Consider the following 27972-nt stretch of genomic DNA (forward strand, 5'->3'; position numbering starts at 1 on the left):
AATAATTTAGTTTTGTCACGTTTTAAACTTTTAAGAAGATAATGATGATAATCTTTATTAATCATTGAGGAAGAAACTTGTTAAACATTAATCATAATTATTTTCAATTTTATTGTTTATTTATTTTTGTTGTAAGTATTTTTTTTTCAACTATATTACAAAAATTGTTGATAAACCTTATTATATCTCTTAACTAATATTTAATTTATTTTTTTTATCTTTAATTTTTTATGACCTTGCTAAATTTATTGTAGTTTTATATAGTATGAAATTGATTATTTATTTTTATTAATTATATGATTAAATTTTATTGTATAAATTAACTGTGTATTTACTAAAAAAATTATATATATGAATTGATAGATATATAAAAAATTTATATTTTTTAAGAAAGAAATATTTTTAATTTTTTTAAAAAAATAAAAGCAGATACGTGACATTTTGTGACCACCTATCTCCTTTTATTTTTTAAAAAATTAAGTAAGAAAATGCCACCTCTCTTCCTTTTTATTTTTTAAAAAGTAAGTAGAGAGGTGGCGTTTCCTGCAAAAAATGCCACCTCTCTTTCCTTTTATTTTTTTAAAAGTAAATAAAGAGTGGTGTTTCTTTTTGAGAATGACATCATTGTTGCTAGCTTCTTGTGGCATTTTATTAATAAATAAAATGCCACCTAAAATTTAAGATAGCATTGAATTTTATAACATTTTATAAACACCACAAAATTAAAATTTTAAATGCCACTAAAGTTCATTTCTATGGTAGTGAATTTAAAGCAGTTCTTTCAAGTAAATCATTTAATAAATTAACTAAATACTAAACAGTTCCCTTGCCAAAATTGTTTTACATTGGGATGACTTATATACTAAACAGTTATTTTAAATAACTGTTTAGTATAACAGTTACTTTATACAACCATTTAATATATGTTTTCATAAATCCTGCCTTTATTATAAATTTTTTTTTCTTTTAACCATTTAATAAGTGGCATTATATACACAGTATTTTGTAGTAGCAAGCAACATTTTCACATAAAGGACTAAATCATTTTGATTTTACGTTGCAAGATCAGAGGACTAACTTGTAAATAATGTTAGTGTAAAATGACAAAAATATCCTTTCCTTTTTTAAAAAAAAAAAAGTAAACCCCACGATCACAAGGCATTAGCCACTAGACCACTACTAGAGTTCTTCTATGTGCAACATCACCAGCGATTGGACCAACAATGGCCAATCACCAGAGCTCTGGCATTGATTTTACCAATTAATTTAAATTAATTGGTGGGAAGTGGCCAAGGCGAGGGGTTTGAACTCATGATCCCTTGGTCACCCAAAAAGATTATGAACATCAAGCCATAAAACCTATTTAATAATATCAAGAAAAAATATAGTAATTTAAGTTTTCAAACCACTTCCATATTATAATAGAATGTTGACTTGTTAATTCTTAAATGAAAGTTGTTATTTTACTATGTTTACTTATTAATCTAACATGACTAATTACAAATTAGAAGATTTAAAAATTCAAGTACCTTACAAGTTCTCATTTGTAAATTGACATTTAAAAGTCATTAAAATAACGTGTTCATTTCAAACCACTTTTTTGTTATAACATAACGGTAACTTGTTAATTTTTTAATGACACTTGTTATTTTTCAAAATTTACTTGTCAATGACATGACTAATTGGTCATATCATATTAACAAGTTTAGTTTAGAAAATAAACTAGTGTCATTCAAAAATTAACAAGTTACCGTTATGCTATAACAAAAAAATGGTTTGAAATGAATATGTTATTTTAATGACTTTTAAATGTCAATTTACAAATAAAAACTTATAAGGTACTTGAATTTTTAAGCCTCCTAATTTATAATTAGTCATGTTAGATTAATAAATAAACATAGTAAAATAACAACTTTTATTTAGGAATTAACAAGTCAACATTCTATTATGAGTGGTCATTTGATTGGAAATGATTAGCCTGGATGATTTAGGGTTTTGCATGATGTGTTAATAATTTATATTTTTGAATTCCCTTATAATCAGTCATGGCTAATGTGGGTAGCTCTTGACTAAGAACAAAACAAAGCATTTAAAAGACATAGCAATAATTAGAAGAATATGTGCACATATAGCTGAGTCGGAAATTGAAAAAGGAGAACCCTGTCAAAGAATATCAATAATAATGATAACAGCCACGACGGGTAGTGATGTTTAAATAATAACAGCTGGTAACAAGTTCTACAGTTGCAAAAAGCACAAGGTTGAATTTTAATGAGAATGAAGAGTATTTAGTTTAATAATGCAAAGCGAAGGAGCACTGCGAACAATGAACAGAACTTGTCAAAAGAGTTGAACGGATGATTTTTTTCTTTCTTTCTCTCTTTCTTTCTTTTGAATTAACAAGTCTCCCTTGTGCTGTAACAAAAAAGTGCTTTTGAAATTAAATTTATTATAAACTTTTGAAATTAAATTTATTATAAACAAGTTATTTTAATGACTTTTGAATATTAATTTATAAATAAGAACTTGTAAAGTATATAAATTTTTAAACCTTTTAATTTTTAATTGACCATGTCATATTAACAAATAAATATAGTAAAATAATAACTTTAGTTCAGGAATTAACAAGTCAACATTATGTTATAATTTACAAGTAGTTTGAAAACTTGGATTAGTACATTTTTTTACCTAATATTATTAAGTTTTGTTGCTTGAGGACCAACAATTCTTTTGGATGACCAAGGGGTCATGGTCTGTAAAACAATAGCCATCGGTTTAGTTGCAGGAGACCTCATTGGTGGTAGGACTCCGATAGTTACATAGCAAGAATAAGGGATTAAATTGTAAATAATTCACTGTGAAATTTTTTTTTTTAATAAAAAAGCCAACCCCATGGTCCTTGGTTGTGATTTTCCCTAGATAATTGTTTTCAATATTATTTATATATGTTAAATGTGAGAATATGCATGCGTTGCCAATTCTTTAAACTCAAGTGTCAATTCTATATGCAATAATGGTCCTTAATTACTTTATTGGTCTTAAAATGAAATTAAATTGTTCTATTAAGGGTCTCACACTGTCATTCCCCTTATTAGATGAAGGCCATTTGTGTGTGTCTATAGGACTTGGCTTTGCTCCTGTTACCCCGTGGACCTCCCACAGCTTCGATGCATTTTAGGAAAAATCTAGATCGTCTAGAGAAGCTGCATTTAAGGAAAAAATCTATCTAGATTTAATGTTTTTATTTTTATTTTTATTTTTATTTTATATTTATTGAAATAAAAAAATATATATAGATGATCCAAATTTAAGGATTATCTATATTTAAATAGGATCATCAGTCTGAACAATTCAAGTTTAACATGAATGATCTATATTTATTAAAAAATTAATAAATTTAATCATCAATCTAGATAGTTTAGGATTTAATATGAATGAGCTAAATTTATAAACAAATTAATAAATAGGATCATCAATCTGGACAATCTAGGTTTAATATATAAGGATGGTCTAAATGTAATTTTAAAAATTTATAAAAATTATAAAAAAATTTAATATTAAATCTACACTGTCTAAAATATATCTGGATATTCAATTGATAAAAATCGTAAAAATTATCAACATGAAATTTGGGTTATTGATATAACATGGATTGTTTAGACTAGTAAAAAGATATATTAAAAATTTTCATAAAATTTATTTTGGTAAATATAAAATAAAAATAAAAATAAAAACATTAAATCTGGTCCTAAAGTGCAGCGGGGCTGCAGAGGTGTGTGGGATAAGAGGAGCAAAGTCAAGTCCGTGTATATATATATATATATATATATATAATTACACTTTGTTATGTCATATTTAATTTCTCTCTAAATACAAATACACCGTCTTAGTCAGACATAAAGTCGATAATTTGAGTAAACTGGTCTCATTTGAGGCACACTTGAAATACTCAAATATATATAAAAAAATCTCATATAATCAAGCTCTAGCGATCCTAACACTTCGGACTTTTGGGCTGGTTTGAATACCTAAATTATTAAACATTTTTTATTTTATTTTTAAGTAATTTCAACTTTTATCTTTAAAAAATTAAGATTTTCAATTTTTATTTTATTTTAATTTTATTTTATTAATAATAAAAAAGAATTTAGGTGTTCTGGCTTGACCTAAATTTCTCCAAATTTATTTGGACAGCCTGAATGAAGTTAAAATAAAAATTTTTTTTTCCAAACTTCCAACTTTCAAGCCTTACCTCAAAACTTTTTGCGCTCATTCAAGTTAGATTGTGAGCCAAAATTACTGCCTCTAGTCAAACAGAGGGTGGGATAACCAAAGGGCTTATTCACAAGTACTTTTCAAAGGCATTGTAAAATACTATTTGTACATAAATGAGTCCATATTGATGCATGTCACTAGGTCAAGGTGGTGGGGAATTTCTGTATAACACATAAGGAACTATGTTTTTGTATCCACTTCAATGCCATGGACTAAGTCAATAAAAAACGACAATTGAAAAGAATGTAATTGTTTTTTTGTCCCCTATAGGTGCATGCAGTCATTCTCGATTGACTTGTAAAAGAGACATTATTGATCAGTCCTTATAAACTAGCAAGTTGGGTTAGATAATAAGACTAAAATCAAAGGAAGTACGAGTATTTAAGAACAAATCACCATCTGATGTGTCGATGTAGGGACAAGGGAACCGACCATAAAAAAGTTGCGTTCATATTTATATTATAATTAAAGAAATACATTTGCAAGTTGTTCTTTATAATTTATTGAAGTTGAACAGCCTATATGTATCAAGTCATAAAAGCAATCAATAATTAAGTTTACACATTAAAGTAGTATTTGGATTTTGGATAGACTTGAATTTAAATTTTGGGTAGCATTTGGATTAGTGAATTTAAATTATATATTTAAAATATTTTGTTTAAAATTCATTAATTTAAAATCATCCGTTTGGATAGTTTACAAAATTTTAAATGAAGAAGAGAGAAAAGTTATAACTCAAAACGAAAATGGAAAATTAAAAAATAGTAAGTTTACCTCTAGTTTTAAATTGATGAGGGATGAGAACAAGACATGATAAAAGATACTAGAGTTATAAAGGCATTAATAGTAAATATACAAAATGAACAAGAAGATTGAAGTGATTGAAATTTTAAATAACTATAGTGTAAAAACAGTTTGAAATTATATAGGAATTATAATAAGAAATATATTTGAATTTGAATCAAATCTAAATTAGTTAAAGTATACCTTTAATCTTTTAACTTTACATAATATTTAATTTTAATTATTGAATTTTATAAAATGTCTTTTCAGTCATTTAACCCCAAAACTGTTAGTTTCATCATACAAAATTTTTACATTGAATTTTTATATATTGACAAAACATATCAAATATTGACATATTAAATTTATTTTTAAAAAATAACAATGATTTGTAAAAAAAAAAATCAGTTGAAACCATCAGCATAAGGGTTATATAACTGAAAAAAATACTTTGCAAAATTAAAAGACTAAATTAAAAATTTTATGTAAAGTTAGAGGACAATGTATACTTTTGCCATCCAAATTCATAAATTTTTATATATTCAAATGACAGATTTGGTCCAAATCTAAATGTAAATCTTAATTCTCATTAATCCAAACACATCATATAAGACTTTGGGGTTATCTAGTAAGCATAAACGGAGGACAAAATGCGAAAAAAAAAAAAGAAACAGAAAATTAAAATAAATGAAATAGCATAACTCTATGCCTACTAAAAACCTAACTATCAATTATACTGAAAATTATTTTTAAAATGTCTTAATTATTTCTCAACTAATTAGTTCATATCTAATTAGGATCACATTGACTCTTATGTTTTGTTTTGTTTTTTTTTTTTGTGCTTTTGCCAACAATATTGACTCTTATGTAACTCAGAATTTCTAATATACCTCTAATTCAGTTATTCATATCTATCTCTTTTGATTTAAGTTCGCTCTTCACCTCTCAATATGTCAAATTTATTCATTAATTAGACATTATATAGAATAGGCATGACATCCCATTAATAACAAGAGATATAATTATAATTAAAAAATAAATCAAAATATAATTATAAATTAAAATTCATAAGAGTTAAAAAAATAAACATAAACTAATTTTCTAGTCTAGCTACATCTCTATAAAACACATAATAGAGTTAACAATCGTCATTCTAACCCAATCATGAACACATGTTAGAAAAAAAAAAATCAAAGAGTAGAAGGGACTGTAAATCAGCTTCAGGAAACTATCGAATGAATCTTTCATGCTATCAACATGTAGTACTCCCTTTGGCCTTATTTATAAATTATTTATACTAACTTTATTAATATCAATATAATAAAAGTATAAGAAATAAAAATAAGTGAAATTTTAAATATAACAATTAAGTAAAAAAAATAAAAAGCAAATAAATAATATTATATTATTTTTTGTCTTTCTCTTTCTCATTTTTCAAAGGTAATTTAAAAATTTTAATTTGAAACAAAACAATCTCGTCAACTAATGGCTTATAAACTAAATCAGATTATAATTCTAAAAAGTGATTAATATATAAGACCAAAAGAATATATTCTTATTAGATATTAAAGGTTTAGGACATGTCCCTGACGAGCTTGAGCCTAAAAGGGCAAACTTAAAAAGCTCAATTATTTAAAAAATGTCTCATTTCCAAAGTCTAACCCTTGAGAATGCGAGCTTATGGTCGGCGGACCCGACCTTGTGAGCTCAACCCTAGAAGGCTAGTCTATTTATTTTTAGTTATCCCGTTTAAACCTAATTACACATTAAGTCCTCCGAACCTAAAGCCTCGCTCTCAATTTAAACGAGTTTAAATGGGTTCGACCCCTTGATAATATGAGTGAGTACGATTAGTTGTGATTAGTGTCTTTGGTGAACCCAAGACCTCCGGTCAGTGGAATCGCCGGTGTTCTTGCTCACAGATGCTTCTGTGCCGTCCGTGCCAGAAGCTTAACCAAAATTTCCATGAAAGCAAACTTTCATAAATATGTAAATTGCACAAACTGCCAGAATAAGTCAAAGAAAAGGCTATTGACTTTTCCAAAACTTAACCAAATTATATGAAATTTAAACTCAGCAATAAACATTTATTTAATAAGTTAGTAAATGGGCTTATCGATCACCAATCAAATTAATCAACGTGGGAAATCAAATTTGATAGGTGATATGACGTCCATTAATTTCCATGAAAGCAAATTTCGTTGACTTAGTCTCAATTAGGAAAATTTTGATTATCTAGATCTCAAGAAGATATTTGATTAGATTAAATTATTTTAAATAATAAAACCCCTAGCTCTGCACTGGAATATTGTATGAAGATATATTACGTTTATTGTAAAATCATATTAAATAGTTATAAGACATAAAAATTTAATGAAGTCAAAAAATTATATAATTAAAGGACAAAATTGAATTTTTTTTTTCAACATGCCATCTAATTTGTAAAAGTTACGTTAGACCTTAGTAATTTAACTCAACTCAACTGGAACTCCACAAGAATAACGACTCTTTTAGCTGTATTTTTTTAATTTACAAAACTTACTTTTTTATTGACCAATATTTAACAAAATTTAAACATGAAACTTTGCTTCTAGAGAAAACGTGCTAAACTACGTACCAGAATCAATTTGAAAAATTTCTTAGTTTATGTAATAAGATATCCTTTAAAATAATTAAATCCGATAATGGATTGGCGTCCATTAATTTCCATTTGAACCAACTGTCTTTGACTAAGTCTTATTTGCGAAAATCATTTATCTAAAAGCTCAAGATAATATTAAGCTAGTAATGGGTCCCCCTCAAAATTTGAAACTTTTATTAAATCATCAGGTTTATGAAGACATAGCAGTCAACAGGCATTTTTTTAAGTCAAGCTTCAAATAATGAAGAATTTTTGCATAAAATGACTTCCAAGTCCCGCTTTCTAAATTGTTTAGAAAATGGGTTCGAGTTAGCCCTTTTTAGCCATGTGTATCTTCTCTCTTTTTTAATTAGCAAGTGGTTGAATTTGTTGAGTGTTGTTTAGTAAAAATTAATATTACAAAATAATACTCTTAAATTTAAAAATATAAAATATTTTTAACTGAATTTTACCCATAATAAAGTAGTTATTTGTTTTCAAACTAATACCTTCTTTTTATATTTTCTCTTATTTAACAGGGTGTCTCACTCTAAAATAAATATAAAATGATTTATTCATTAGGGGTACTTTTTTTAAAAAAAGAAATGATTTACCTTAAAACACTAAAAATGCCTTCTATTTTTTAATATCTAACTCCTGAAAAAATGTCTTATCTTTTTTAATACAGGGAGTATGGTTAAAATTTTTTGTTTATTTTAATTTTTGAAATAATATATGAAAATGACACAATTTGACAACATCATTAGAAATGTAAATAAAAATGTATACTTTAATTTGAAGTTTGTATTATTTTGATTATACTTTGGAACTTATTACTATATTTTAAACATTTTTAAGTCATAATTTTTTTAGAGTTGGTCTATGTATTAACATAATAAAAATGTTAAATTTTACAAAAAAACAAAAAATTATCTAGGCTTTTGAGCTTAGCCTTGAGTCCTATTACTATCAATAAAGATTAGACTTGAGAAAAATAATAAATTTAAATTAAGCAAGCTTATGCAAGTTGAGCTCTTAACAACCATCCCAACCCTTATTGATCTCTATATGAAAATCATACACTCACATTAAACTTTAATAATTTCGGTTAATTCAACTCAAATCCCACAAGGATAAAATTAGACCCTTTTAACTTATCAAAAAAAAAATTAAACCCTTTTAATAGTAGCATTTTTTTCCTTTCGTTTTCAAAAGTTAAACATTTTTATGACCAATTTACAAAACTTAAACCTCAATATGCGATAAACTTCTGGAATATGTACATATATATAATCAATTTAGGAGAATTTTTAGCTTGTAAGATCCTTTAAAGTTCTTGTTAAAAGTTTGGATCTAAATTTGATGCTTATCTTTGGATAAGCCACTTTTTCCTTTCTAAACTGTATTAGACTTTTTCGGACAGTTCAGTTTTTATATTTTAATTAAAACCATAGTTATTTTTAAATTGAAATTTAAAAGCGAAATCTTATATTTTTACTTCCTTTAAAATAAAATAAATATAAACAATAAAAAAATTAACTGTCCAAATTTAATCCAAATAATTTATATAAAAACTATCATAATTGAATTTAGTTTAGAACAGACCAAACACACACACACACAGTGATAAAGACAGAATTTGTTTAATAATCTAAGTACACCTTACATAGTCACTCGAACTCGATCCCCATCGTTGAAGAAAGTTATAAATATCCATTTATGACGTGTCCTTATTTATTATTATTTTATTTGAAATATTGTTTAATCATTTATGATGTCATAAATATATAGCCACCCCCTTAATTATATACGAAAGTGGACATGGTCATTGCATATAGTAGTTAAGGAAAGATATTAAATCAACACTACTTATAGATCACATAATACAATACACATTTGTCATTAGCTAATCAGTTTCATCAAGATTCAAACATTTTAAACCTTCAAAATATAAACATGTTAAAAAGTTTATGTTGAATATAGAAATCATAAATATATAATTAGTTCAGTGAAATTGTCAAGTAACTATTTAAGCCACCACAACAAAAGTAAATTAAATCGAACAAGTTTCAAATTATTCAAATGTAAAATTAATTTCTTTTATGAAGATGTATACCAAGGCTATTAAACTCATGAGTTTAAATAAATTCGTGACAAGAATATAAACTCAAAATATAAACTCAGATCTTAAACTCGTAAGAGTCTATCTCTATCAATAATTAGCCTTTAAAATTACATGATTAAATAATTAAAATATAAAATATGATCATAATTTAATTTAAATATTATATATATATATATATATATATATCATTGAAATTAAGTCCATCTATATTCATAAATTATTATATTCAACACAAAAGTTTTAAAATAGGGCAACTTATTGTTGATATTTTTTGTTTTCTTTTTTGTCAATATTAGTTTTTGTTTTTTAGTGTTATTTTTTATTATCTTGCTCAACAAGTTTATGAGTGAATTGATACAATTTTATAAGTTAAAAATGTAGAAATAAAAAACTCAAAAAATTAACTCACAAGTTTTTATCTAATCAAAATTGATGAGTGAGTTAACATATTTTTATAAATTAGAAATATAAAAATAATAAATTTAAAAAATCAACTCAAAAGTTTAACAATAATAATATATGCATAATATTTTAAAGTAACATAATTGATATATAACTTTTTTTCTAGCCCTAGCTACTTGGCCTTATCTCTTTTACAATGTATCTCCATCAAATTTAAATATATCTTGCCATTATTTGTAATATATACAAATATACACACCCCACCACGTGCGCGCTCGCGCGCTTTTACAAAATATTTAACCTTTTAATGACTATAGAACTCATTTTAGTAAGTGGATTTTTCCTAGTATCTTATACTTTTTTAGGTTTTTCTAGTATCTTATATTTAAAATTGAAGGGAGAGTATTTTGATAGAAATGAAATTCATTATTAGTTACATCAAAAAAATTTCTTTATGAATGTTAGGAAAATTAGTAAAAATTATAAGTTTATTCTTAGTTTTTTAAATTTTAATAAGTTTCCAATATTATTCTTAAAGTTCATTAAATATTGGTGTAGGTGTTTTTTATTATTATTATTTGAAGACAAGGGCAGAGTATGTCAGATAACAAAGGGTGTTTGGGGAGAATATGTTAATTTTTGAGATAAAATATGAGATGTTCTTATAATAAGAACTAAATAGCTCTTTTAAAAGTGCTTCTTCTATATTAAGGATTAGAAGGAGTATTAAATATCTTAGGTTATATGGTAAAATTTGACAATTATTTGGTTAAAATACCTTAAATTGGTTCGACTTATGATTTTTTTTCTATTAAGAAAGGGTAAAACTGTGCAAAAATAATTGATACTAATTGAAATTACAAAATGACAGATACTTTGAAATGAAGTATAGAATATTAATCATTGGAATGTACTAGTATTGAGTATTTTGTATTCAAGCCATGTTAGTTTTCTTTTTCTTTTTGGATTATGACTTTAGAGTAGCGGCTTTTGCGGATGATAAAAACTAATATTTTTTGGAGTATAGAAACAGCGACTTAGTTTTTCTCACAGCATTTTCACCGTAAATTTAAACTGTTCAAATTAATTAAATTTTAATTATGCAATTGATATATATATGTACTTTTAAAACCGTCATATCTAAATCATCAAATTTATTCTGGCAGTCTAGATTTGTAGTGTCACTGTAACAAAATTTAATTTGTTATTTATACTTGCCTTTCTGAATCGATTCTTGAGGATGCGGTTTAGAAAACAAGATCAGTGACATTTTTATAAATATAAGTTGAATTTTGAACAAGTTCCTCCAACAACGTAACTGGTGGCCTCCTGAAAAAAGAAAAGCAAACTCCCTTTAACTAAGTACTTGTTGTTCTCTTTGCAAACAAGCATTAACAAGCAATAACATGTGAGTAAAGTAGTGTTTTTTCTCATAGATTTGTTTAAAAAAAGTGATCAAGCAAAAAATATATACAAATTTAATTTAGTTGAGCCAAACACAATTAGAGGAGAAATTTAATTTTGCAAATTATATTAAAATTAGAAAATAAAGAAAACTAATTGATTCTTAGACTTCAAGTAATTGGAACATGTGATTATTTATACCCCTTGTATTTCATAACACTAAAATTACCTTATCTCATAAATATTTTTAATGAAAATAAGTGCTAATTGTAACATCCTAAAAAAATTAATCCTAATTAATTACGTTAAATGAGGATAATTAAGTAAATTAATATAATGTGTGGTTAGAGAGGGTTAATAAATTTATTGTGTTGTGATAATAGCCCTAGGATTGGGTTCGGAGTAGAGTCAAGTCTCTCAAACCTCAAAAAGGGATAAAAATAAAGAAATGTGGCTCTGTGCCAGATGTCATGGTGCATGCAACATTCATCACAACGCATAGCCAAAAACCTAACTAAAAAGGTCATGTTTTGAGGCAAAAATTAGAAAGAAAGAAAGAGAGGGAGCGAGACGGAGATGAAGAGCGCTTCAAAGGCTAAGCTTGGGCTTAGAGTTTTGAAGCATTGGGAGCATTTTAAAGCCTTCAATCACTTAAAGTAAGTTTCCTAAGCTTCGCTCTTCCTTCCCTCTTCTCTTTTAAGAATTTCTAAGTTAGGGTTTACAAATGGAGAGTGATTTTCATATCTTAAGGGCTATAGGTTTGAACTCATTGATTTGAATGGAGTTAATAGCAGTTGTCTAAACTATTTAAATCTAAGATTTATGGTTTTGTATAACTTTGGTGATTAGCTCCCATAAATGTCCGAAAATGACATTTATTAGGATGGTTGAAGGTTGCTTAATGTCATTAATGATGAATAAAGAGATTAATGAAGGTAGTTGAGGTTATTGAAAGTTAATGAATTTCATGGGCACTATTGAATGTGAGATATTGAGAATATTAGATATTCAAAACGTTGAGATAGAGAATTTGGATCATGATATTGATGATTTTAAATATAATTAATTGTAAATTAATCATTATCAGTGCTATGCAAACTTGAAAAAAGCTTTCAAAGTGTTTGGTATTAAGGGATAAACCTCTGACTTATCAAAGGATTAAGGTAATTAGGGAAAAATTTATTATTGTATAATTGTTTGTTAATTGATTTAAGTTTTCAAAACTATATGTTTAACTTGTGTAGTTGGAATTCTCAATCGTCATTATGTGACACATGTTTTGGAAAAGAACAAAACTGATTGTAGTAATTGTTGTAATTGTGATAGTGAAAATGAAAACACAATTTAAGGTAGTGACGATAATGGGAAGCGTTGACTCCAAATATTGCTTTGCTGATGTGAAATTATATGTTCTATTAATGCTTGATGAGGACAATGTACATGACTGACTGCCTCTTGAAAAACCGAGTTATATATGAAGATAAGCATTAAATAAAGATGTGTGAGTAAATGTGGTGAAATGATGATGATTGAAGTTTTTTATGTGATGTAGTTATTATGGTATGATTTATGCCAAAATGCTAAATGAACTCTTGATTGAGAATCATGTTATGAAATATCTATGAGCATGAATCATTACATGATCATATTAGCAAGAGTTTGCCTAGGAAGAGTAGTAAATAAATTTACATGGTCTGGTCACCTTCCGACAACTAAAGGCTAACCTTTATCCTACTATTTGTCAAAAGATCAATTAAATCGAGCTGGTCTTCACCTGCTTATCGAGGAGACTAATTTAGGGTTCATAACACACTAAAGATTTGAGATGAGGAAATCATGGTCTGAGGTGAGTATAATGACCTTCGATTAGGTTACTTTTTACAATTGATGAGCTTGAGTAGTTCATTCACACGAACAAATCCTAACTTAATTAAATAGTCCATGGTTTCAGTTAGAGGTATTCAGAGGATATAAGGGTGGCATTGATCATGCATAACATTATATTTATTATATGGTTACTAAGTTTGTGACAAGTCTTGATTATTAAATTGGCCATTGTCACATGGTTGTTAGTATTGTGATAATGAAAATTGTGACACAATGTTGAAAATTATGATGTTTTGGTGATAATAGCATGAGTTGCATGTGAATAAATTGTGATTGGTGTGTTAATGTACTACATACATGTGTTGAAGATTAATTGACATACATTTGAATAGAATATATGTACCTTGATTATTAAGTGGTTGTACTCACCCTCTCTCTTAAAATTTCACATGCTCTAGCTCTCACTTTATAATTCCTATATATTATAAAGCCTATCACTTCATTTTGTTTAAAGTGTAATTATGATAATATTTGCCAATTAGGGATGCATTTTGAATATAGTTGCATTATTGTAAATTGCATGATCAATTTGTTGTATTTTAGGCCCTAGAGTCTTTATGATGTAAGTGAGTTATTTCCAATAAGGTCAAAAAACTAGTGTAAGCATAGGGAGAATTTGTGATGTTGCAAAAGATTAAATATTTTGAGTATATGTAATGTTAACCTCTCTTTTTTGTTTTTGATGTTAAGGGGGTGAGTGTTGGGATCAGTGGCAAATCTAGGACTTGGAATTAGTGGGGGAAATTTTTTTAATAAAAATCAATTAATTTTAAATAAAAAATATTATCATCATAGACATAGACATTAGAGCACATATATAGTTAGTAAAGGCAATATAATTAATTTAAAAAACAATATATTATCAAAATTATATATGAATACTAAAATCATGTAAAAATATATATGTATATTATATACCTTGCAATTTTAGATATAGTAGCAAGTTTTTTAAATTTATCTTAATTCATTTTGTTATTCATAAAATATAGTTGAATATTGTTACTCTTTTAATGCTATTTTTTCCTAAAAAAAATAGCATTCTATTCAAAATTAAAAACTTTATAATCAACCCATTATAAATCAAGTTTAAGTGTGTAACAGTTATTTGGTTAAAAAAAAACTGAATACTTCACCAAAAATTATGGTGGACATGAATTGAGGTGGTAGTACCCCATTCCTCTCATTCGTTTTCTTCAAGTTTAACCCCTCTCTTCTCTGTCTTCAATTTAAGTTTGGCATTTTCTCAATTTTGGCATTTTCTCACCCTCCTCTCCTCCTCAGTCCTCGTGTCTCTTTACTCTCAGTTTTTAAAGCCCTAAACCCTAAGCCCTAAGCCCTAAGCCGACTTTCTTTTTGACGCTATCAAATAACAATATTTGCATATGCCCTTTCTTCTTTTCAACTTTGTTCAGTATGCAGAATCAAGAAATGAGTGGCGGCATGTTTCAACTTGACTGACATTGGTACATGTAGTTTTAAAACCCTCAAGGGGGCGGCTGCCCACGCTGGCACTAACTTAGGTCTCCATCTAGTTGGGATTGTGATATTGGTGTTATGTTGTGGCTGTATTATGTTGCATAAGTGGTCTTAGATCCGTTGAATGCAATCTAAGTATTAATTGTAGCTTTTGGCATGCAAATTAGGTTTTGGGAGTTCTTATTGTGTTGAAGTTTAAAAGATGCTATAAAAAGGGTTTAGGTGTCCAATTTTTCTTGTGTGAAATTATTTGATGTTGAAACCTATGCCATGATGTTGAAACCTATGCCAATAACTAATTTACATAAAGAGCTTTCTGTAAAAATTTAAATTCATCTCAATTAAATATCAAATGAAGAAATGGGGCCCGTCGAGAGTTCACCCCTATGCTGTCAAAATGAAATGAATTTTAGAGTAATCTAGTTGGTTGGGAGTTCTTTTTTACATGCCGTAATGCATCCTCTGTTTCCTTGGTCTTCTTTCGTTTTCAAATGAATTTTAGAGAACATAATTCCTAAAGGGTATCCTATGCTCCTATACTTAAATTTACTCTAATTTAGACTTGTTAATGTTGTACTTGTTGTTTATGAAATGACAAACTTGGGACCCCAAATCTTGTAAAATCCACATTTTGATTTTGCAATATTTTCTAATGAGACATTTGTGGTGAAGTAATCAGTTTGGTTTAGTCCCATGATTAATGTAGAGATTTCTAATAGGGTTAATCCCATAATCAGTAAGGCCACCCTTATACATTAACCTAGAATTCTAAAAATACTTGAATAAACTCTTTCAAGTCATAAAAAAGTATTTGGTTTAATTAATTACTTAATATTTTATTGCAATTAACGAACCTTAATTTCAACCACCAACTCTAATGTAGCTATATGAGGTTAATAAGTGAGAGAGAGAGAGAGAGAGAGAGAGCCCATGTTATTATGTAAATTTCAAGTTCTTACATTATTTTATTCAAGTTTTACATTTAAGCTAGTCATCTCAAGCATCATTCAAGTGAATATATTAGCTAAATGATAGCCAAACACTTAAAAGCAATAAGAGAAGAGTAAAATATAAACACATATGGATCATTAATCATAAAAAAAAAAGAGGAGAAAATTAGTGTTAATCCACACAAGGGTCAAAATAATCTTAGAGCAAAAAGTTTAGCTACTTATAATCATTCAAAAGCTATAAATATACAAAATATTCACAACCATATTAGATTACAAGGAAAAAAAGTGGAGAAGAAACAAAGCAGTCAAAGAAAGAAGATTCAAATCTCTTCAAAGATTCAACTCTTAGACCTAATTCATCTAAAGCCAAAGTCCTAGCACATCCAAGCTCAATCCTAAAGTGTCTTCAAGTGTGTAGAATTAGTTTTGAGTTGATAAGGCCACGTATATGTATTCTACACACCACTCATTTTCAATTAAATAAAATGTGATATTTTGTCAACAACAGCAATTTTAGTGATGGTTTTGGCCTGTTTTTCACATTTCTCTCATTTGATGAAACTAATCATTTTTGCACTTAATTTCTTCATCTAAAATCCTTTCAACAGCATCATCAAGGGTCAAGAAATGTTTTTCACAAAACCTTAAACCAAAATAACACAAATTTAGTCCAAAAGTGTCAAATTGAAATCAAATATGCAAACCCAAAGCAAGCAAGTTTACCTTTACTAAACCAATACTCAATCTAACTCATTCTAGTAATTCAGAGATTATTCCAAACAAGTTCCTCATTTTAAAAACTCATTAAGGTCAAAAGTAATAAAAGTGAAATTCCAAGTTTTCATAAATATAAAATACTTCAAATTAGTTCCAATAAGTTCAAATCATAATAGAAACACATAAGGAATCATGGTATACCATTTGATAGTCAAAAAACCTTAAAACAGTTGAAAAATATCGAGCGGGAAAAATAATTAAGAGATGCCCCTTGACATGTGCACATGCACTGCAGCTTGTTCCTCTTTGTGCGGCGTGTCATGGTGTTGGCACTATGCACTGTAGTGCACTACACAAAAGTTTAACAACACCTAGGGTCAACTTTGACATGCCTAATTTTTCCATTCGACGTTTGATCAAGATGACCTAGGTATTTACAAAAAAAATCTTCACATAATCTAGCTAATGGTATGAGTTTTACTCTCAAATAATTTCACATAAGCAAGTTGGACTCCCAAACATAATTTTCAAGCTTTTACACACTTTTTTACAAAACAGGTGTCCAAAACCCAATACATGTGTTAAAAGCCACCACCAACACCTAAACCACACTAAATAGATTTAGGATTACCTATGCAACGCACCACGACATTCATATATTAGTAAATCCACATTTTCAATCCTCAATATAAAAAACAATAAGGGAAGGTTCACATTACATATAATCAAAATATTCAATCATTTAAAACACCACAATTTTTTCCTTTACTTGCACTAGTATTTTAGCTTTATTAAAATTAAAAATAATTAAATTTACGTGCAATAACTTCAAGGTTCAAAATACAACAATCAAATCATGTAATCCCCTATAGTGCAAGTATATAATCAAATGCATCACTAGTTGGCAATAATTGTTATAATTACACATAAATCAAAACTTGCCACATCTTAATATTTTCAAAATTTAAATTGATGGATCATTCTTTTTTATTATATATTAATTATTAAATTTAATTTTATTTCATGTGAGACTTTTTATATCGAGTCAAGCCTACTCCCACGCTTTGACATCCGAACAATAAGTAATTTACCTTTTCATCAAATTGTTATTTAAATCACTGGATGTGTGTACAGGTAACACCTTACCTTTTTGTTCTATCCCGATTATTTTCAGTGCGACAAATGGACACCAAAATAATATGTGCTATGCAATTTCATGCGAGCAAATCAGCTTTTCATGTTAATTGCAAATAACGTTAAGTGTTAAATTTCCCCACGTATCCAACTAAAGGTGAACTATAAAATATAACTAGGCTCTAGCTACCACGAATTGACATTTAATATTTACTTTTGTAAACCATTTCATTGATCATCGAAAGAGAAATTTTTTCTGACAGGTAAAATTATTGAGCATGAATTATAATTCCATCATATTATGCATACATTAATATTATTAACATAATATATTATGTTTATTTATACCATAAATAATTAATACTTTATAAATTTTTGGTTAAATAAATAATTACTAAAATTATATGAAGATCACGTACGTAAGTTGATTTAAAAGAAGTCAACAACAATCCAGATCAAAAGCATTAGAAAAATGAGAAATTTGTAATATTAATTGATTGGAAGGCTCGTATTAATTGCTCCACCCAGAATTAAAAACTTCTACCTAATTCCAACGAGCATCTACCGGATGTACAGATGAGTCATAATCACAAGTCCAAAAGGAAAAATAACTTTTCATATCTACAGACTGGAAGGGAATAATGCTGCGGACAGTCACAAGATATTGGAATAAATTTTCTTTTTTATGTAAATTATATTAAATTTTTTTTATCTATATATAGTTCCCTTCTGTTTACCATTATTTTAAAGTTAAAATATATTTTTAATTCTTTAACCTTATATAATATTTTAATTTAGTCTTTTAATTTTGTAAAGTATGTTTTTAGTCTTTTAATCCTAACATCTTTAGTTTCAAATTAATGATTATTTTTTGTGCCAATCATTGTCATTTTGAAAAAATTAAACTTAATATGTCAATATTTAAAAATATTTTTTCACTATTTAAAAATTTAATGTAAAAATTTATTGGGATAAAACTAACATTGTTAAGATTAAAAGACTAAAAAAATAGTTTATAAAGTTAAAGGATTAAAATAAATATTGTATAGAATTAAAAGACTAAATGTAAACTTTAACTTTATTTTAAAATATTATCCAGTTATTATACCACTTGAGCCAGGTGAAAGGAAATAAATTCCTTTTAAACATGGTTCAAGCTATAGAATTACAGTTTTTTTTTATTTTTTTAACATATGGTATACATTATAAAAATACTCTCTCCAATCCCTCTTATAGAACGCTTTGTAGAAGGATTTATTAATCCTTAATATAAGACACTTGATAGGTAATTACTTTTTTCAACATAATGCCAAAAAATTTATCCTTAATATAAAATTATGATTATACATTTAATTTCATTGGAAAAAAGATTATATTTATATATTTAACATAATGCCAAAAAATTTAATTAAGCTGATGTTAACAATACATATGCTGATTGGCCAGCTAGTTTCACTACAAAGAATAAATTGTGCAAAGATTTTTAATACAGTACATAATACTCCCTCGATTTAATTAAGCTAATTTTAACAATGCATATGTTATTTTTTATTTTTTGAATTATATACCTACTTCATTTATTACTATTTTTGAAAAAATTCATACATTTAAATTTTAATCACTATTATTAAGGCTCTATATAGGGATGAATGAAAAAATATGAATATTTTTAAGAATTTAATGTTTCAATTAATATTGTTCGTAAATTATAAATTAATTAACTATGATTTATAAATTATAAATTAATTAACTATGACTTATATTGTGATCTGAAGAGAGTGCCAAATATTGTAAAACCTCAGCCAGCTGCTATGATGAACAAATAATATATATATATATATTTATATATATATATTATTTTTTGAAATATATATATTAATCAAATCTTAAGAAATTTATTATAGCTCACTGCTCATAACTACGTGCCGTTAGACTTGAATATTTTTGAAATGCCAAAAGACATATCCTAATTAACAAGCTGATCAATTATAGTGATGGGTTTGTCTGTGGGGTACATAGAAAAAATAAAATAAAAAATCAAAGAGCATGTTATGCAACTTGCTTGTACAACTTGCGCATTATTCTCCCTTAACTAGCTTCCTGTACAAATATAAATACATATTCATATAGCTGGTTTTCCCTCATAAATCAAAACACCATAACGCTTCTTCTTCTTCTTCCTCTTCCTCGTTCTCCTCTTCGGCTTCGGCTTTGTCTCTTCTTCTTCATAGCTAGCTATGGAGGTTTTAGTCTCATTGTGCCTAATACTTCCTTTGATATATTCTTTTTTCACCCTTTTCAAGATGATCCTTCAACGGAGAGGCCAGAATTGCTACATGCTGGCCTACGAGTGCTTTATGCCGCCGGCGGACACAAAGCTCGACACAGACTTGGCGGCGAGGATCGTGATGAGGAACAAGAACCTAGGGCTAGAGGAATACAGGTTTCTGCTCAAAACCATGGTGAGTTCAGGCATAGGAGAGAGCACTTACTGTCCTCGTAACGTCATCGAAGGACGAGCGGCGTGCCCGACGCTCAAAGATTCCTACGCCGAGATCGATGAGATCATGTTCGACACTCTCGACGGACTGTTCCGAAAAACTGGGTTTTCTCCCTCCGACATTGACATCCTTGTGGTCAATGTGTCTTTGTTCTCTCCTGCACCATCCCTCACAGCTCGTATTATAAACAGGTATAAACAATTTAAATTACGTTATTTATTTATATATGATGCATTCAAAAATAGAAAAAAGGAAAGAAAAAGATATTATTATCATAAACGTGAAGCAAATCTCATAGGTTCAAAATCTTTTGTATTTTTTTTTTCATTTTTTCACACTCATATACTCTGCAAGTTTTTTATGGCGTATTAATTTGTCAGGACGGGTGATAATGTGTTAACGTCAAAATTTAATTTCATTTCAGAATAATGCATATAGCTTTCTCTTATTGGTACAATAAGGCCAGGGTGTTCTGAAATTTTGTCTGTACGTATTTCACCATATTAATTCAATGCATTTATTGTTTAAATCTCACAAAAATATCAATCCAATTTCTAAAAAGGAAATGACTTTCTCATCTTGTCACGAGAGATAGAGATAATTAACTTCTTTAGTTATTATTTGAAGTTGTTGGTAAAAAAAGAAAAGGTATTCTTTGAAGTTTCATAATATAATACTACGAAATATTATATGAAATTATCTGATTTACTTATTCTATTTAACACACACGCACGCACAAGCACACATTAATTTAATGTTCGTTGTTAGATTAAATCATTTGAATTTAATATGAAGCAACAACGTTTACGTATATATAAAGCTAAGTGTTCCTTAAACGAAAGTCTGAACTAATATAGTAAACGTCATCAAGTTGGTTGTGGCTTGTGTTGGTCCCATCATGGAAACGTATTAATATGGTTCTCAAAACTCTTTATCATGGTATTTAAGACTCATCTGAATTCACACCCTAACAAAAATACATGTTTACAATTTACTTATACTCTTATTAAATATTTTATATAAGTGGCATAATAATGACGATTAAAATTTCAATACATTATTCTTTTTAAAAGGAGTAATAAATGAAATAAAGGTATAGTTAAAAAGATATACCTAATGCTTTATGTATTAGACCAAACATGGCTTCTAAACAAATGCTCTATACTGTGATTTGGAAAGAATATATACATACATACATACATATATATATATATATATAAATATGATAAATAGGTACAAAATGAGGGAGGACATAAAGGCGTTTAACTTGGCCGGAATGGGGTGTTCGGCGAGCGTGGTGGCCATGGATGTGGTGCAACGGTTGTTCAAGAGTCACCAGAACTCTGTCGCAGTCGTAGTGAGCACCGAAGATCTCGGTGCTCACTGGTATTGCGGCAAGAACAAGATGATGCTGCTCTCTAATTGCCTCTTTCGCTCCGGCGGATGCTCCATGCTTTTCACCAACAAGCCCTCCCTCAAGCACCTTGCCATCTTGAAGCTCAAGCACATGGAACGAACCCAGTTTGGTGCAAATGATGAAGCCTATGGATGCTGCATGCAGGTATATATGTCCTTTCATGTTCGGATGATTTTTATCTCTTAATTAAACTGAAGACTTTTTTATTTAAATATTATTAAATAAACAAAATATTGGTCTATGGTTATGTTTTTAGTTATGTTTGGTATATAATTAAGATTTTGATAGTAAATTCAAAGTTACGCTATAGTAGTATGTCTCTTTCAGCTGGAAATTTAAATGCGTGGACTAACTAAATTAATTGTGACCTTGACTTTATACATCCATGTCAAATAAGAATGGGACCATCAGTTTAGATCGCATAACAAGTTCGAAAAAGATCGAAAAGTTCAAAGACAATAATAGAGAATTAACCCACTTTTAATTTATTTTACTTCTTTCTTGAATTCGAAAGAACACTTTAAAGCTAAAAAGAAAAAACTACAAGATTCTTATGTCTCAACTCAATGAAGACTTTTCATTAATTAGCACCCATCGCATCCCTATTATTAATATAATAGGGATCTTTGATCTTTAATATAAGATTTTGATGAAGTATTGATTACATTTTTTTTAATATTACTCCTATTTAAATTTCTATTTAAATTCATTAAATATGAGTGATAATATAATAAAAATTTAAAAATTTTTATTTAAATATAAATAAAATTAAAAATTTATTATATTTGTAGATAAATTTACTGACTTAGCTAGAAGTGCTGAAATGGGAGATAATAAATTAAAATTGCTTAATTTGTAGACTGTTGGCCAGCTATAATTAAAAGATAAGACTGTTCAGTCAAAAGTCAAAAGTGAGTTCCCTTGGCCGCACCCTCTTCTTTTTACATGTAATATATTGGTCCCCACTCCCTCCAAACATTCAAAGTGTATGTAGAGGGAGAGAGTAAAATTGCAGAAAATAAATTACTTTCATGCTATTAGCGACCAGGGAAAATTGCCACAAAAATAAAATAAAATAAGGGGTCATTCAGTATATTTGGTGCTATATTACTTGACAGTTAAAAATCGTTAGTTAAAGTCCAAAAAAAACTGTCAAGTAAAGTTATTTTTGCGCTATCATACACGTTTCAAGCGTTATACAATAAGTTTTGAATTTCATTTCCTCGCAGGTTGAAGACGAAGAAGGGTACCGAGGATTCCAACTCACAAAGAATCTAGTTAAATCCGCAGCAAAAGCCCTAACACTGAACTTAGAATCCTTGGCTCCAAAGATTCTTCCTCTCTGGGAACTCATTCGCTTTCTATCAGTCGCTCTGCGTCACAGCAGGAAAACGAAGAAAGACATAATCCAAGCCGTAGCAGGAGGAGGTTTGAATTTCAAGTCAGGAATAGACCACTTCTGTGTCCACCCAGGAGGACGAGCCGTGATCGACGGCGTCGGTAAAGGTCTCGGGCTCACCGAGTACGACCTCGAGCCGGCGAGAATGGCGCTTCACCGGTGGGGTAACACATCTGCAGGTGGTCTCTGGTACGTTCTAGGGTACATGGAAGCCAAGAAGAGACTCAAGAAAGGTGACAAGATACTCATGATAAGCCTCGGTGCTGGATTTAAGTGTAATAACTGTGTTTGGGAAGTGATGAAGGATATGGAAGACCCTAATGTTTGGAAAGATTGCATCGATAACTATCCTCCAACGTCTGTGATGAATCCTTTCACGGCAAAGTACGATTGGCTCCATGACGAGTATCTTAACTTTGTGAGGTTCGATACCAGCAAAATATCAGTCGACTAATAATAGTAATAATGTCAATTAGGGTTGATGATGAAGAAGTATAGTTTATAAACTATGTTGATCATGATCAGCGTCAGAAAAGCAGGTGATGAGATATAGATTATAATTAATTAAATCTGGTTTTTAATGTGTGGGGGTTCAAAGGAGATTCCATACATGTTTTATCATATATTGGTGGTATTGATAGTGTCGGAATAATTTATCTTTGTGGATTACCATTTCTGAAATGTAATTTAAAGGAGACAGAGAGATATAGAGAGAGAGAGACAGATGAAGTCACACAGACTATACACATGTTGGTTTCAGGTCAATGCTTGAAAGTAGAGAACTTTATAGGAAAGTGTACTTCAGTTTCCTGATTATTGTTCTAAACTCTTTGTATTGTGTTATTGATCAAATAAAAAGTTATATCTTTATCAGTAAATTCAATTACATTTTGTTTCATTTTCATAGCATGAATATTTAATTAATTTGTATACAGAAAGTAAAAAGAAAAAAGAAACAAAAAAATTTAAATAAATTAATAAAGGAGAAAAGTTATTAATGCTACTTGACAGAAAAGCAACAAAAATAAATTACTTTGGTTGAAAGACATTCAAGGGGAGTAAATATTTTCTTGTTGTAAAGAAGAAAAGAACGAAGAAAATGGGTCAAAGTCTGTAAGAGTAGATATTGAATTAATTCTGCCACTTACACATGCATGTGTGTGTGTGCGCACAGACATTACCTCTTCAATAGGGAGCTGTCTACTCAACATCGTCCATTACTGTCATACCCACTAAGATGGTAAAAGCATCAATGCATGGATGTAACGTAATGTACCTTCGATAGAAAATTGTGCAGAGAAGAATGACAATTAAATCCTAAAAATTTGTTGAATAACAAATACTACTTCACAACAAAATTTTCAGATGAAGAATAAAAGGTGGCAAATTTACCTTTAAATTAGATCCAAGAGCTTTTGAAATTGAAACTTGTTTTTAATATAACATTTTTTTACTTTTTTTAATATGGTGCAATATTATCTCTACCATTAATAAATGTTAATTTTAACTGTTAATTGATAAAAAATTACAAAAAAAAATGACCTCAAAAACTATAAGTGTAATTTTTTGAATTCTTTTCTATAATTTTCTTTATTTTTTGTAACTTTTTATATCCTTTTCTATAAATTTTAGCCAATTACAATTAAAATTAATTTTTATTAATGATAAAGGTAATGTTACATTGTTTTCAAATATTAAAGAAAAATATTGTATCAAAAATAAGTTTAAAATTTTAGACACTCCTAAACTAATATAATTTAAAGGTGCAATTGTCATTTAAATATAATCCAAGAATAAATTATAAATATTAATTCAAATGATTGTGAATTTTTATTTATAAATGAGATTTCTATTTACCATTGTATGAATTTACATTTGTGAGTCATTTTTTTCAATAAATTTCGTTGGAATCAATTGTTATTAATTTAATTTTTCAAGATTGCACTGTCATTCTCCTTTTTGTCCAGTGAGAGTAGCTAGGCCCAATATGTCGAATAAAAAAAGGCAATTGGAGGGTCACCTTCTGGCACATTTATTGCTTTGTATCTCTCAATTGCCGGTTCATCAATTGTTCTGAAAACAGACTTAACCTAAACTCCTTATCTTGTTTCGTTTGAATGTGGCTAACAATTTTATAAGTTGCTGGGACAGGAACAGAAGAACAAGTATATGAACTGAGTTGGTTATGATTTATGAATCACGTGAGGACCTTAAGGCACATACAGCTTCCCAACCATTCATGGTTTGAAGGGGAGGCATATATAAAAGGGGAGGATTTTTTAAAAAAATTAATAATAAAATCTTTCAAAATTATATAAATGATAATCTAATATTTTAAAATATCATAATTTTAATGAAATCCTTAATAATTAACAAGTTTCAATAACAATTTTTACTTAAAGAATAATAACTTTTATTTTGTGAATCGTACTAGTTGAACAAGAAATCACAACTTATTAAATATAATTTCTATTATTGAATAACAAACTCTAATAATAACTTTTACTTAAAGAATAATATCTTTTATTCTATAAATCCCAAAAGTTAAAAAAAAGTTACAACTTATCAAACATAATTTCAATTATTGAAAAATTAGTTATCAAAATGACAAATTTCATTCACAACTTTTGTTAAAGAAATAATAACTTTTATTCAAAAAATTGAAAGAATTAAATAAGAAGTCATAACTTATCAACAAAGGTAAAATGGTCTTTTCAATTTAAAATTTATTGATACATAGGTCCATAGAAACTTTAGTGGAACTATATGATATCGCAAGACTAGATTGTCATTTATATAATTTGAAGGATTTTATTTTCATTTTTCCCTTTTTTTAACTAAACTAAGAGAAGATACACTATTACAAAAATTTGAATATTTGATACTAGAAAATTTGACAATTATCAATATAATCATGAAATAACTTGGAGCTACAAATCACTTATGAATCTAATGTATTTAATAGTTATTTCTATAGTAACATTACATGATACTAAAAAGGTCTAATAGATCCTCTGATCAGGGAGAGCTCATCGATATGGATGCAACTCTTGAAGAATGATATAGAATTTTTGTTAAAGGCTATTAGCTACATTAATAGGAAGAGTTTCATTTTTTTTTTTGAAATTGGCTTGGATCTTGTTCATGGTGAACAACAAATATTAGACGTGTCAGAGATACTGAGTCTCAATTAATAACAAAAGAGTCCTGAGCTCCCTTACCATAGTTCACTCGGATGTAAAAGATACACAAGGTTTTGGTAGAACAAGTGTTTGATTTTATTAAAATGCGAGAAGTTACAAGTCTAAATTGAAAGTAAAACTAACTGATAAAACTAAATGTTATAAGGTGTAAAAATGTGAGTCTTTGATTGAGTGTTGATTGTCTTCTTCTATGTTTTCATTTTCTATTTATAGTGTGAGAGTGGTGGTAGCCTCTCCCTAAAAACCTAGCACATTTTGCTGAGGAATCAAGGACCTCACGAAACTCATGGCACGATCTTTATTTCGTATTTTCCATTTTTGCTAATCAGCCTGTCTTATCGAGATACTTGGGCACGATGTCCGTGAATTCCAGAATTATTGGAGATCATGTCTTCTTGTGCCAACAGTCTAATGTTTGTAACTAGCAGGATTTTAGTATGTTTATTTTGTCGTGGCCTTTATTGAATTTCAGGGCCATCCTCTTTGTTCATATTGGGCCTGACTCTTCAATTACTCAGCCCAACTAGCCTTGTAATCTATCTGAGTGATGTTTCATATTTTAGCCCAAGCAATACCCCCCGCGTGCTATTGGCTGATGACATAAGCTGAATGGCACATTTGAAAAAACTAAAACGTCACTTTGTATTTGAGTGCCCTTTGTTAGTATAAACTCATTTCTTTTTCTAGTCACTTCTCTTGCCCTTTCTACCGTTTCTTGACATTCAAGATCCCTTGCTCCAATCTTCCCTTCACTCTCAAATGGCTTCCTCCACTTCTGCCACTGCCTCTACTACTGCTATGTCTTCCACATATATTGAAAGCTTTCTTGATTCTCTGGCAACTATCCAAAATCATGTTGCCTCACTCGGTGAATTTGTAATAGTACATACTTGATTATTAAAACCCTTATTTCCCCTAGATTAGGTCCTCATTTTGATATTTCTTTATTTTCATTATAGGAGAACTCTTCATTCCATGATTCCATCCCTTTCTAGTAAGCTTTTTACTTTTCCTATTTAGCCCTTATGTTCTATTGGGGGAAATATACTAACTATTCTTTATTTTTCTCCAGTACTTCTCCTCGGAGTTTTTAAATTTCCAATAAGAGCGACGTCAGGTACCTAACCATATGTCCCAATTTGTCTGAAGTGACTACCCCCACTCAACTAAATCCATGATCGCTAACCTTCATCCACGACTTGGACTTGGCCCAACTACCTCACCTTTCCCCAAGTCATCCTGCCAAAAACTTAGGAACTAGCCCCGGTCTCCTCGTGCTTGGGTCAATTGGGGAGGTGCTAAAGCAAATTTATGTGTCCCAATGGAATGACATGGGTCTCTATGACCTTATTTAGCTGTCTTTGGCTAATGCATACCGATCAACCTCTGATGGCCCTTTTAAGTTTTTGGGCCTCGAGCTGTAACACCTTCATTTTTAAGCTAAGTCCCATGTCTATTACTTTATGGCATGTCTTCATGTACTTGGGGTTGCCTATCACTAGAAAGGAAAACTTCTACATAATCCTCGAGAAGCATGACTCCTACATCACCCTCTCAACTGATTTGGAGAGTAAGATTAGGAGTAGGCCTCTTATACAAAGACCATGGAGCTACTCTCCAAGAAGTCAGTCGATGAGCTCATCACCCCTACGAAGCATCTTGTAATAACCTAGGAA

The 27972-nt window shown here is 28.8% G+C and overlaps 1 protein-coding gene across 1 annotated transcript; it reads left to right on the top strand.

Moving 5' to 3' along the window:
* Nucleotides 1-19920: 19920 nt before the first annotated feature.
* Nucleotides 19921-23971, top strand: LOC129292072 (3-ketoacyl-CoA synthase 19). Its single transcript, XM_054929580.1, has 3 exons — nt 19921-20468; nt 21511-21838; nt 22924-23971. The coding sequence occupies exons 1-3, from the start codon at nt 20014-20016 to the stop codon at nt 23545-23547; spliced, it is 1407 nt and encodes a 468-aa protein (XP_054785555.1). The 5' UTR covers nt 19921-20013; the 3' UTR covers nt 23548-23971.
* The last annotated feature ends 4001 nt before the right edge of the window (nt 23972-27972 follow it).

Source organism: Prosopis cineraria, unplaced genomic scaffold (assembly GCF_029017545.1).
Source record: "Prosopis cineraria cultivar Desert tree isolate PC_DT_omini unplaced genomic scaffold, ASM2901754v1 PC14, whole genome shotgun sequence".
Taxonomy (NCBI): domain Eukaryota; kingdom Viridiplantae; phylum Streptophyta; class Magnoliopsida; order Fabales; family Fabaceae; genus Prosopis; species Prosopis cineraria.

What these genes read in the sequence shown, in the direction of transcription:
- LOC129292072 (XM_054929580.1), top strand. Translation starts at nt 20,014, where the DNA reads ATGGAGGTTTTAGTCTCATTGTGCCTAATACTTCCTTTGATATATTCT. An exon ending in ACAGCTCGTATTATAAACAG is followed by an intron (nt 20,469 to 21,510) that starts GTATAAACAATT and finishes TATGATAAATAG; the next exon opens with GTACAAAATGAGGGAGGACA. An exon ending in CCTATGGATGCTGCATGCAG is followed by an intron (nt 21,839 to 22,923) that starts GTATATATGTCC and finishes ATTTCCTCGCAG; the next exon opens with GTTGAAGACGAAGAAGGGTA.